General features: G+C 44.8%; 1 protein-coding gene across 1 annotated transcript in view; it reads right to left on the bottom strand.

Annotated features, from left to right (window-relative positions):
• The window catches only part of TNR (tenascin R), a gene marked incomplete at both ends in the record, with an annotated part of 77870 nt that extends 69679 nt beyond the window's left edge, over positions 1–8191 (bottom strand). The window contains 2 exons of the mRNA XM_082614388.1: positions 5320–5796; positions 7693–8191. Coding sequence (XP_082470514.1) covers positions 5320–5796; positions 7693–8191 — 976 coding nt within the window. The remainder of the gene's footprint in view (positions 1–5319; positions 5797–7692) is intronic.
• Positions 8192–13455: the final 5264 nt, after the last annotated feature.

Below are 13455 nucleotides of genomic sequence, written 5' to 3'. Positions count from 1 at the left end.
CCTGACTCAGACTGTATACAAACCTACAGTAATCAAGACAGTATGGTACTGGCACAAAAACAGAAATATAGATCAATGGAACAGGATAGAAAGCCCAGAGATAAACCCACGCAAATACGGTCACCTTATCTCTGATAAAGGAAGCAAGAATATACAATGGAGAAAAGACAGCCTCTTCAATAAGTGGTGCTGGGAAAACTGGACAGCTACATGTAAAAGAATGAAATTAGAACACTCCCTAACACCATACACAAAAATAAACTCAAAATGGATTAAAGACCTAAATGTAAGGGCAGACACTATAAAACTCTTAGAGGAAAACATAGGCAGAACATTCTATGACATAAATCACAACAAGATTCTTTTTGACCCACCTCTTAGAGAAATGGAAATAAAAACAAAAATAAACAAAGGGGACCTAATGAAACATAAAAGCTTTTGCACAGCAAAGGAAACCATAAACAAGATGAAAAGACAACCCTCAGAATGGGAAAAAATATTTGCAAATGAAGCAACTGACAAAGGATTAATCTCCAAAATATACAAGCAGCTCATGCAGCTCAATATCAAAAAACAAACAACCCAATCCAAAAATGGGCAGAAGACCTAAATAGACATTTTTCCAAAGAAGATATACAGATTGCCAACAAACACATGAAAGGATGCTCAACATCACTAATCATTAGAGAAATACAAATCAAAACTACAATGAGATGTCATCTCACACCAGTCAGAATGGCCATCCTCAAAAAATCTAGAAACAATAAATGCTGGAGAGGGTGGGGAGAAAAGGGAACACTCTTGCACTGTTGGTGGGAATGTAAATTGATACAGCCACTGTGGAGAACAGTATGGAGGTTCCTTAAAAAACTAAAAATAGAACTACCATATGACCCAGCAATCCCACTACTAGGCATATACCCTGAGAAAACCATCATTCAAAAAGAGACATGTACCAAAATGTTCATTGCAGCTCTATTTACAATAGCCCGAAGAGGGAAACAACCTAAGTGTCCATCATCTGATGAATGGATAAAGAAGATGTGGCACACATATACAATGGAATATTACTCAGCCATAAAAAGAAACAAAATTGAATTATTTGTAGTGAGGTGGATGGACCTAGAGTCTATCATAAAGAGTGAAGTAAGTCAGAAAGAGAAAAACAAATACCGTTTGCTAACACACATATATGGAATCTACAAAAAAAAAAAAGGTTCTGAAGAACCTAGGGGCAGGACAGGAATAAAGACACAGACGTAAATAATGGACCTGAGGACGGGGAGGGGATAGGGTAAGCTGGGACGAAGTGAGAGAGTGGCATGGACATATATACACTACCAAATGTAAAATAGATAGCTAGTGGGAAGCAGCCACATAGCACAGGGAGATCAGGTCGGTGCATGTGACCACCTAGAGGGGTGGGATAGGGAGGGTGGGAGAGAGGCGCAAGAGGGAGTGGATATGGGGATATATGTATACATATAGCTGATTCACTTTGTTATAGAGCAGCAACTAACACAACGATGTAAAGCAATTATACTCCAATAAAGATGTTAAAAAATAAAAAATAAAACAAAAGCACAACAACAAGAAAAAGAAAGAAAGAAAGATTCTCTAGGACCTGCCTTTTGTTATTCAACACGCTGATTCCAAGTTTCCTGTGTGGGGCTCCTCCTGTTATGGTGACAGAAACAGCCATTCCAAATTTCAAGTCACCAACAATTCTTAGGGCATTTGGGACAAGTCCGTGTATTCATTTTTAGTGCCTTTCTCCAGAAAATAAAGCTAATCACGACGAAGGAGAATGATCCAAGCAGAGCATTTGGGGATTTTAAAGTAAAAAACAGAAGGATTTTTTCATCTTGACAACTTAACTTGGCAAGTTTTTTATCTTGAGACCTGAGCCTGGTGGTGGTAATGATGAGAAAGAAGCAATGGTGTCGACTGTGGAAGAAGCATTCTTGAGAGCGGTGGCTCCAAGGAGGAGACCATCACCTTTCACCCTATAACTTAGTAGCAGCTGTGTACATTGGGTGTCAGTAATTCTTATAAAATGAGACGGTATTGCTAGAAAGCAAACCGTAAAAGAGCCGTATGCCTTGATTCAAGGAATTTAGTGTGTGTGGTGGGCTGCGAATTATTCTTAGTCTTACTTTCTTTGGGGCTCCAACTTGGGAACTTGGGGAAGAGCAGGCAGTTAAAAAGGAGTAAACTGCAGCTTGAGGAATTGGAGTTGCTTATCTGCAAAGATGCCATGCTGTTTACTTTTTAGATCTCGCATCAATTTTGCACATATGTGGCGAGAGCAGTTGGAATTAGTTCCATGAAGTGTCTCGCTCGGAGGAGCGAGTGATTTCAGGTGCCAAAGGTTGGGCTGGCCGCAGTGCTGGCAGACGCAGAGGCTGATGGTGATGAATCTCTGCAGGTCTGACTGAAGTCCAGGGAACGGCTTTCTGGATTGTTTCAAGCTCCTGCTCTGGTTGTTCTTTCATCCTGTTGCTTTGCAGGGAGTTGTGGCCAAACCTCCTTCCCTGGGGGCAGGCGTGGACAAATGGTTGGATGTGCTTCCTTACCCCGTCTCCAACACCTAATATTTTTTATCATTTGACAGAGCTCAGCTTTCATATCAAAAGACTATTTCTTTGTGTATGTGGCTTTCAAAATTTTTATTTTCCGATTCCACTCTACTTAGCATCCCAGGGAGGATTAAAGAGTGCTAGAAGTTGGTAGGAGACCAGCGTTCTTATTCTTGCTCTGCCATTAATTAGCTGTCTGGCTGTGGAAAAATCTTCCTGTCTCTCAGGGCTGCTGCTTTTTACAATTTGTAAAATGAGAAGCCCAGAGTAGCTTCTTTCAAAGCCTGTTTTAAGTGCTCATATTCATGAATTTTTTTTGTTCTATTATCTTTACCGGGCCAGAGAACAGAGGCAGAAAGGTTGAGATCTGGTCCCATGGCCCACTATGAGAAAGATCAAGGCTGGGAGTCAAATAGAGTGGCCTTGTCAACCCTATTCAATTGCATTTATGCTCTAGCGGCCTAAGGAGCCTCAGAATGAAGTCCACACAATGGGCAGCCATTTTCCATGCCCTTGCCAGAGAGAAAAGAATGACCTGTGGAGAAGTGCATTTTGTGGCTCTCCATGTTTTCACCTTACCCATTCTCTTCTTTCCTCTCCTCACTGCTGTTGGCGAGGGGAGCAGTAATGCTGGAGTGGGTGCATCTGGCCAGAAAAGTCAAACAGTGGATAAGCAGCCCCTCTCCTAGAGCCTTCTCACAAAGAGCAAGTGAAGTAGCACTTTAGATAATGACCTAGTTACTTCTCTGGAAAAGACCCATGGCATTTGGTTTAAAAGACAAGAAAGCCTTGAGAGCAGCACCTGCTGCAATCAGTGGTGGCTCCATGGTTGCTATAGAAACAGATGGAGATTATGCAACTGTCCCTCCTCATATGCTTTGGGAACCTGTAAAGTAATTTATCTGGGCGTCCAGAAGTCTTCCTCAAACAGCACAGAGGTAACGTGTTGGAGGTAACATGTGCTTATGGTTTGGGCTCAACCCAGCTGTAGTTATGCTAGCAGCTGCTGAGTCTTCCCTGAGTGACCAGAAGGGCTTATCTCTGGTTCAGTTTGGACCCTGGATCAGATTAAGATTCTGTTTGCAAATGAACCCATCCCTGTGGAAAAGGAGGGTCAAGAACATGAGAAGTATGTACCACCCAACAGAGATCAATTTTATTAAGAAGAATGTGAACTACAGAATAGCCGTACATAGAAAAGGGCCCAAATGGACCCTTAGCATCCTCTGATGGGACCTCATGGAGCCTCATCCTGTGGGTGGGAACAAGGATCATGCTTCAGCCTCCTCTTCCCAGCAATTACCTAGGACTTTGGATTCAGAAATGATGAAGCTTAACTTCTGCTTGACTTTTCCTTCTGAACAATTGGTATAACAACTATTTATATTTTCAGTAAGATATTCAGTACACAAAATTAGGCTAAATGAAATCATCGACTATGGAAAAAAATGGAAGAACATGAAATTTTTTTTTTCCTAAGCAGCAGGTTGTCATTTATCTTTTAGTTGTTGCCATCGACCTTTTAAAAACTTTTAAGTTGAAGTTGCAGGTGCAGGAGACTTGTCTGACTGGTCTGGTACCTAGGTGGGAATCATTGATGATGCTCAAGAATAAAAGGCTGGTGAAGCTGGCCTCCCAGGATTTCCCCCTTAAACCAAGGTCAGAAGGTTGATCAGAAAATTCCTAGAATCAACCCATCAGAAAGCTTAAAAATGTTCGTTTGTTGTTAATTTTTATTTTAACTTTTCCCAATGAGCACTCTGAGCCCACTGTTACAGACTGAACTACAAATGGAAAAGATCAAGATCAGTCGCTCAATCTGTACTGTTTAAAACACATATGTATCAGTGAGAGTCACTGATTTAGTCAGAAGATGAGCAATAACAGTGAGATAATGACAATAATCTGATTTTAGGCAAAAGAAAATGATCTCCAGTGAGATATTGGTGTTTTCCCACTGATAGATTTAGGTCTGCCTTTTGGGACATCACCTTTGTATTGGTTTCCATGGTGCAGACACATATGGGGTTGGTTCCAATTTGCTATGTCATCTGGAACAAAGCAACTCGTGACCTTTTAATATGCTGTACTAATAGTTAGAATGTGAGTTGTTGCTCAATGCCTTTAGTAGTTTATTCCTGGTTTCAAGTAATTCCTTGCCTATAAATACTTTTATCCATGTGGACACTAGATCATTTCAAAAATTAATAACACTTTGCAATATGTAAGCTCCAAAATAGCCAGAGTGCCAGAGTGCCCTGCCAGTCTGGTTATCACAGACTAAGCGCCATCGCATGCCCTCGCACTGTGAAAGGAAGTGTCCCCAGAATATGGCAACAGGCAAGGGGGATATTTTGGAGCAGGTGGAGCTCTGGGAAGCCCGCTGAGTTAGAGTGGTCCCTTGCCTAAGGTGGTGCCATGGTCTGACTCTCTGCTTTCTTCCATCTCAAGGACAGTGAAATGCTGTCACCATTATTACCATTGACTTTGTTCCAGTCTTGGGGTAAGATTCAGCTTTCATCCTGAACTTGACCTTTTCTGGTTTCCACCCTTCCCCGCTTAAATCTGCCTCGTCAATTGTGATTGACTCAAGAAATCAGCTGTCTTGGAAAGCAAGTGTGCATGACCCAGTTGGGAATTCTTCGGCCTAAAATTCACCTTCCCTCCCATCTCTCTTCCCACCTCCAGCCAGTTTGCTGGACCACCCTTGACAAAGGCCCCGCCGAGCTCCCCTCCCTACCTGCCGAGCAGTCAGGGCCCTGGTAGCCCTCTTCACAGAAGCAGAGCCCCTCCTGGCAGTGTCCTCGCCCACTGCAGGCGTTCAGACACCGCTGCTGGCCGCAGTCCTCACCAGCGTAGCCCTCCTGGCACAGGCAGGTACCGTTGGTACATCTCCCCTTCCCCGAACAGTCCCCAGGGCACCTCAGCTCGCTGCAACCCTCGCCAGTGTAGGCCTCTTCACAGACACACTCCCCGTCCACGCACAGCCCCCGGGAGCTGCAGTCTGTTGGGCACCGGAGCTCTGAGCAGTCGTCGCCGCTGTACTCGCTGTCACAGAGGCACTGACCATCCACACACACGCCCCGACTGGAGCAGCCTAGGGGGCAGTAGGGCTCCGAACAGTTCTTGCCAAACCAGCCTTGATCGCAGATGCAGCCACAGGACTCGAGGCTGAAGTTGCCGTGGCCACTGCAGTGAGGGATATAATCCAGTTGTCCTGGAACGGCCAAGGAGAAGGTCAAAGGGCAGCAGTGGAACCTCCTGTAAATGGGGTATGGGAGGGGTGGGCAGAGACCTCTCCTCACTCTCTGATCAGATTTGTGTTGCTGAGAATTAAGCTCAAGCTAGTTTGGTACAGCATCGACTTCATGAATGTTTTCATCTAATAGGGGCTGTGTCTGGCACAGCACTGGGGGCCACGATGAGTGAGATCGGGTCCCTCGTCCTTCAGGGGCTCACCTTCTGTGTGTCTTGGCTTGGGTTCCCTAGAAGCAGACTTTAGATGAGAAGTCAGATGAGACTGACTTACTGGGAAGTGCTCCCGGGAAAAACCGGTCAGGGAGAAGGGGAGACTCAGGAGGTTGGAGCCCAAGCCAGACACATTATCAGGCAAAGTCCTGGGGGTGTCACTTGGGTGCAGTCCTGCAGGGACTTCTGGACACAGTGTAAGCCACACCTCAACTGGGATGAAAGGCTGTCCTTGGAGGGTGTAAATGTCCATTGTCTCCCTGGGGCAGGCCAAAGAGGTTCCTACAGCCCAAGGACAGCCCCTGACCAAGACGCCCAGGTGCTGGCTATGGGGACGGAAGGGGATCTGAGGGCTTGTATGCTGAGTGCCAGGCCTGTGATACAGGACAAGGTCACATGCGCTGCAGCCACATCCCACTCCCTCTCCTTCCCGCCATCTAACTAACTCTGCTCATTCATCACAGCTTAGCACTATGGTCACTTCCAAGGCTTCCCAGAACTTGTCTCATTTGGTGACTGTCTGCTGTGATCTTTTTAGGATTCTATGCATATCTCCTGCCCTAGCCCTTACCATGCTATAACTATAGTGGTTCATTTAAACCACTATAAAAGGTAAAAGCTTGAACCCAAGATTGTAAGGAAGACACAGTCCTCTTGTTAAAGAATGAATTTCATGGGTTGAAGGTACCTTTTGGGTGAGAGGAGCTGGGCACAAAAAGGGACACACTTTCTGCTCATTGGGGGTCAGCTGATAACAGCTATTGCACATGGGGTCCCTAGTAGAAGCCAGGCTTTCATCTGAATGGAGGCTTTTATTTTTATATTTAATAACTCCTGATGTTCTAGTCTGTCACCATTTGTCAATGGAGAAAGGAAGTCATGGGTTATGTAACTTGCTTAAGTCACAAGCTAGTAAGTAGCAGAGCTAGGATTTGAAGTCAGGAAGTCTGGCTCTGACTTCTCCCAGAGAGGACAAGATAGTCATTGGTAAGTGTTACTAGTCAGGGGGTGGGTGAGACTAGAGGTACAAGTCCTGGATACTCAGCCTTTGGAGGGGAGGGGGTTGTAATAAGCTCTGTGAGTGGGTGTGTGTGTGCACGTGCATGTACACCCACGTGCGTTTGTGGAGGGGGCAGGGGCTGAAACTTCCACCTTGCTGGAGAAGATGGGGCCAGGTCCTCTGAGACTATAATGGCTATCATTTACTCAGATGGAAGAAAGACTGAGATGGAGTGAACAGGGCGCCTGAATTCTCTAGTCCCTCAGGTTAACATGGATAGATATCAATTCAACAGCCTGTGAAAACCAAAGATGAATGAAGACAGACCTCAAATTCCCTGCTCACCACAGAAGCTGCTGTGCTGAACCGATGTATCATTACCTGACTCATCCCCCCAAAATCGGGTTAATGTATTTCAAACTGACTAAGTGCTGTAGAGGATCCCTACACCAAATCCCCCGGGAAGGACCACATTTAGATCTTAGAGACGTCTGAACAGAGAGCTACAGACTAGGGTACTTCTTTCCCTCTGTGTGAAGAGGTGCCAGATTTTGAGGGGAGTGGTGGCTCACCCTCATTCACTCTCCCTCTCTGCTCAGCGCCCTCCCTCCCTCCTGAGACCGGCTGCAAACTCCCAGACTCTACCTGTGGCCGCACTTTCCTGGCAGCAGTTGCTGGTGCACTGGTCCCGAAGCACTGACACCTCCCTCTCCAGCATCTCGATTCGGCTCAGCAGCTCCTGCAGCAGCTGGGCAGAGCTGGCGCATGGGCAGGCCTTTTTGGGGAGGTTGATCCTGTGGGTGAAGGTGACCTGGCTCTCGTGGTCCGAGGTCTGGCCCGTGTACTCTGTCAGCACCTCATCTTCGGCACTCACCTCCTGCTCGGCCGAGGCCTCCAGCCCCGAGGAGCAGAGGCTGTCCAGGGGCACATTAATGTTGTACACGTGGTTGAAGACCACCGGCTGCTCTTTGCCAGATGTGTTGTAGCTGTCAGCACCTCCTTCCTCCTCCACCGGCTGTCTCTGGACCCTTTCCGTGGTGACCTCCAGCTGGCACTCTGAGGGCTTAAGCATGGAGCCCAGAAGGATCAGGTTGACGCCAATGAGCATGTTCTTCAAGACCACCGTTTCTCCGTCTGCCCCCATCCTCTCAGCAGAGCGCTGGGTTCAAGACCGGCCTGCAGCAGAAAGCATGGAGTTGTGGAAATTTGCGAGAGAAACCAAGGAACGAACGAGATGGCCTCTGAGACCTGTGCTTGGGCACCACGCTATGCATGGTCCTGCAAAGCTAAAGGATAGCAGTGAGGATTTCAAGGGGAAGGTTGGGAAGTGGCTACCAGGGTCATGAAAGCCCAGAGCTTTTTGTTCCCTAGAGGAATGAACCCCTGAAAATGGACACTGCTTCTGCAGAAGGGCATTTTGATTTCCCAAAAGGCTCATCTAGAATACATGAGTCTGGCCTCCACAGTGGACAAATGGTTCCAACAAAGAAGACATGTGAGGACTCGGGGAAGGGGCACTGTGGCTAGGCTAGTCCTCCAAGGAGAACTCAGAGCATCCTTTCACTTCTGAGTGAGAATTAGGATGAAGGGTACCATGGAGCCTTAGGCATACCCTCATATTTCGCCAGATATTTACAATGAAGGGGTCCCACCAGCCACTTCAAAGTAACTTATTAACTCCTCTAAGCTCATCTGTTCAAATACCAGTTGACTTTAGAATAACCAACCAGGCAGATAATATAGTTCCAGGTAACTGAGGTTGTTAATAATCCTTAGGTACATTTGTGATTATCTGGGACTGTGTGAGCCGAACTTTCTTTTAATGTTCTCATTAGTATAGTCCCAGTGCTTTGTGATCACAGGGTGCCTTTCTTCCAAGGTCCTGTTTAAATTGCTAAAATAAGGTATTAGCTCCTCTACTGGTTACCTAGTCACCAAGAACCATGGAGAACGATAAATTTCCTGTAATGCAAATCAGTTTTACAGAAATTATATTTCTTCTATATTCCCTGTGTAAAAGAGAAAAGAGGCTTACAAATTTTGGTTCTAAAGGTAATGTCAGAGCTAAGAAGATTAAGGACAAAGGAACAGAGTGAGAGTAAATGTGAATTTGGGAAGAAGGCAATAAGCAACAGCTAACATCAACTGAATGTGTACTGTGTACAGACTGTGCTGTGCACCTCATGTGGGATCTTACTTGACCCTTAGAACAAACCTATGATGGGATGTTATGATTATCCCTATCTTGTAATGGAGTGAATTCTGCATAGAAAACTTAAGATTTGAATGCAGGTCTGACTCCAAAACCTGTGTTCTTAACTGCTATGCCCCAGTGCTTGTCTTGATAAGCATGTTCAATGTTCTGTTGTCTCTGATGGAAATTGTGTTAGTTATAGGATCTTCCCAAGAATACTGAGATTAGAAAATTTTGCTAGGGCCAGATCCAATGTTCCTTCCTGCACGAAGCATTCTCCTCTCATCTTTTTCTTCCTGTTCCCTCAGGAGGCTAAGGAGCATCCCCAGCACAGGCTAAGTTTATCCCTCACTCCTTATAAAGCCCCTCTGACAGCATTTGCCACACTAGACTCTGGGTTTCCTTTGTCTGCTCCTGCCATCCCCCCCCACACTGGCCCCGAACTGCTAAGTCAATTTAGGTCAGACCACATCTTATTCACAGTATTTGATGTGTGTCTAGGACAGCAAAAGTGTTCTGGACTGTGGCTGTTGAATGAATAAGTGAGTAGATACATGGAAGGATGGATAAACAGATGAACTAATGAGTAAATGCCCTGCGAGCAAAAGGTTGAATCATTCTCCAACTCATTTAATCTCTTTCCATTATCCTCAAGATATTCACTATTTTCTTCAATTTCAGTTCAATTCGACAATTTCTGAGGGATGATTTTATTAGGAGTAATCTATATTAGTGACTATTTTGGAAACCATGCCTTATGACTCAGTCTTTATATTATATATTGGACTAAAATCTTTGTTTCCAATATGAAGAAGAAGCAGAACAGAGTAGAGCTATTAAGATTCTGGACTCTGGAGCCAGACTGCCTGGTTCTTCCCCTATCCCAGGACTACCCTGAAATCACTGGCACATGTGAGACATCTCTTCCATCATTTGACAGCCGGAAAGCCCTACCTTAGCATACCCTTATTCAAAGAAGGGTGAGGTTCATGGAGTGATGGGAGAGGTGGTGATCCACTGGCTACATCAGATGAGGTAAATCAACCTTGGGGACACAGGGAGTGACATGTCTGAACCAAAGTTCTCTCATGACTGTAAGCTCTTTCCAAGCCCCTCTATCTGAGGTATTACTTGCCTTCCCATTTTCAGCTGCTCTAGGCATTTCATCCTTGGAGTGGCACGCTGCCCTTATATCATTGAAAGTTTCCCAGGAATGGCTCTGACATAAGTCATTTACACTTACATTTACATTGAAGGCTAAGGAGCCTTAGCCATCTCATTTGCTAAACTAAAGTTGGTTTGTCTGATCCATGTTGATATTGCTGAATAGTTGTTTTTTTTTTCTGGGAATCATAAAATTATCATGTAGCACCCATAGTACTTAACAGAACTTTTTGCACAGAAAAGGCACTCAATAAATAAGTAAAAGAATAAATGACATTATAAATGAAAAGGAAGACAAGTGACAGGAAACTTAAAAGGGAATAATGTTAGGTTCCACACCAGTCCAAAGCAACAACTATAAAATTATATGTGGAGAGAAAAGTATAGCTTTATGTGTGAAAAACACAAGATTTTAGTCAATAACCAGACTGACTATGAATTAGTCAACAGTGAGATTTTTGTAACCTCCAAAGCCTTATTTAGACTCAGGATTTATTGACTGATTGACTGATTGATTGATTGAAGTATAGTTGATTTACAGACTCAGGCTTTATTAATTGAAATCATAGCCTAGGATGCGCAGGGGACTGTTTTGCTCTGTACTGCACTTGTCATTGATTACTTCTGGGTGGAGAGGATGCTGAAGGTACTCAAAATCTTGTTGTAGGAGAGGGAGGAACTTAGCATTTTTGTCCAGAGAAGTGACAACCCCAGAGCTATCGTTCCTTTATCATTCATTCCTTTGACAGATATTTATTGAGTACCTACTATATGCTGGTTCCTTTATTCACAGAAGTTATATTTAAGTGTGTGTGTGTGGGGGGAGAGGGTGGGAGGGGGAGGACATACAATACATAAATACCCGCAATAATTCTGTATGTCATATATAATGTATGATATAATGCATATTATATGGTATTTAATATATGACGATGTAACATTCATTTGTGTGTGTTGTGTCAGCAGGTGGTAACTGCTGTGGAGGAAAAGAAAAGAAGGGAGCGGAGGAGGTACCAGGACAGGGAAGTCACATGGATATTTTGTAGAGCCCAGCCGGGGAAAGCTTGTCTAATGAGGTGACCACTAAGCAGAGACCTGAAGGAAGTGAGGAGTGAGCTTAGCAGACAGCTGAGGAAGTGCATTCCAGGCACAGGGAATGGCAAGGGTGAGGGCTCTGAGGCAGGAGCCGGCCTGGTGAGTTTGAGTGACAGTGAGACTGGAGGCGAGTGAATGAGGGAGCAGATGTGGGGAGATGAGGGCAGAGAAGGAGTGGGGGCCAGGTCAGAGAAGGCCTGTGAACCACTGTAAGGACTTGGGCTCTTACTGTGGCTCTACAGTCATTGCTCTCAAATGCATCCACATATTAAATGTTTATGATGATCTAGTTCTTGTCATTGAGAAACTCTCACCTCATGAAAGAGATGGAAACAAAAGTAAATATAATGACAATGCAATGTGATCATTATCATAACCAAAAAACACACAAAATGTCCCTAGAGGGCTGGAGGTGACCCAGCAACTTTGCCTGGGGCAGCAGGGGGAAGCTACGCAGAGAGTGTGGGGTAATCGTCAGTGCTGTTTGCCAAGTATTTCTGGCCTGGCTTTCCAGACGTGTGGTAGGACTACATTTTCCAGGGCTGTGTTTTCCGGCCCCCTGTTGGTTAGGTGAGGCCATGTCACTAGTACTGGCCGATGGTTGTGAGAGGAAGTGATGTGGGTGACTTCTGGGAGGGGGCATTCATTGCTGACGGGAGAACCCCCAGAGCTTTCTCTTTCCCATCGATGGTGACTGGCAATGTTCAAGATGGTGGCTGCTTTCTCAGTCTGGGTCCCTGAGTGACCATGATAAAGGGTGCCCTGGCTGTGTACAGTAGGTGTGTAGTGCATGAGAGAGAAATAAACTTTTGGTTTTGAAGCACAGATGTTGGTATTGCTTTTTCCTACAGCATAACCTAGTCTATCAGAAGATAATACTGAACTAGGTTTTAATAGATGACTCTTTAAGTAGAGAAGACAGAAGTTCATTATAGACAAAAGAAATTGCATTTGCTAAAACTCTGACATGTGCACGAATATGGCTTATTCAAGGAATTCAAGTATTTGAAGGGCTGTTAAATGCTATGGGATTGGACTTTTATACAGCAAAAGGTCCAAGGGAGGGAATTTCCCCCAAATGGGGGAATCTACAGGGAAACAGATTTTGGCTCCATGTAAAGAACAGCGTTTATAATAGAGCTATTGGGTTGTCATGGTAGGTACTGAGTTCCTGGTCGCTGGAGGTGTTCAAGCACAAGCCACAAGACTACTTAGTGAGAATGTTGAAGATGGGCTTTCAAGCGTCACCTCAGAGAGTGGATTAAAATGAACATTAAGGTTTTCTCTTTCCTGTTACTTTATGAATTCAGGGTCTTATGTGTCCTTTGAGGAGTCTACCCACTATAATATTGTATTAGTTTCCTAGGGCTGCCATAACAAGTTACCACAAACTGGGTAGCTTAAAACTATAGAATTCTATTCTCACAGTTCTGGAGAGTGTAATAGAAGGCCAAAACCAAGATGTCATCAGGGTTAATCCCTTCTGAGGCTCTAAAGGAAAATCTATTTCATACCTCTCTCCTAGCTTCTGGTGATGGCGGGCAATGCTTGGCATTCCTTGGCTAGTAGATGCATCACTCCAGTCTCTGCCTCCATCCTCACATTGCACTCTGCCTGTGTCTCTGTGTCTTCACGGGGCCATCTTCCTTCAAGGACATCAGTCATCTTGGATTAGGGGCCCATCACGCCAATATGACCTCATCTTAACTAATTACATCTACGATGACCTTATTTCCAAATAAGGTCACATTCTGAGGTACCGGGGGTTAGAACGTCAACATTATCTTCTTTGTGGGACACAATTCAATCCACAATACTTACCAATAGCAAACTGAGTATTTGCCAGGTACCAAGCTAAGCATTTTCCTTATAGTACTTCGTTCATTCCTGACAGCAACCCTATAAGCTAAGAGGAGTGATATTTAGGAGTCAAGATATTTAGCAACTGGTATGGC

This window comes from Mesoplodon mirus (genome assembly GCF_964341445.2).
Source record: "Mesoplodon mirus genome assembly, chromosome: 3".
Lineage (NCBI taxonomy): Eukaryota > Metazoa > Chordata > Mammalia > Artiodactyla > Ziphiidae > Mesoplodon > Mesoplodon mirus.
This window is presented reverse-complemented; position numbering and strand designations above follow the sequence as displayed.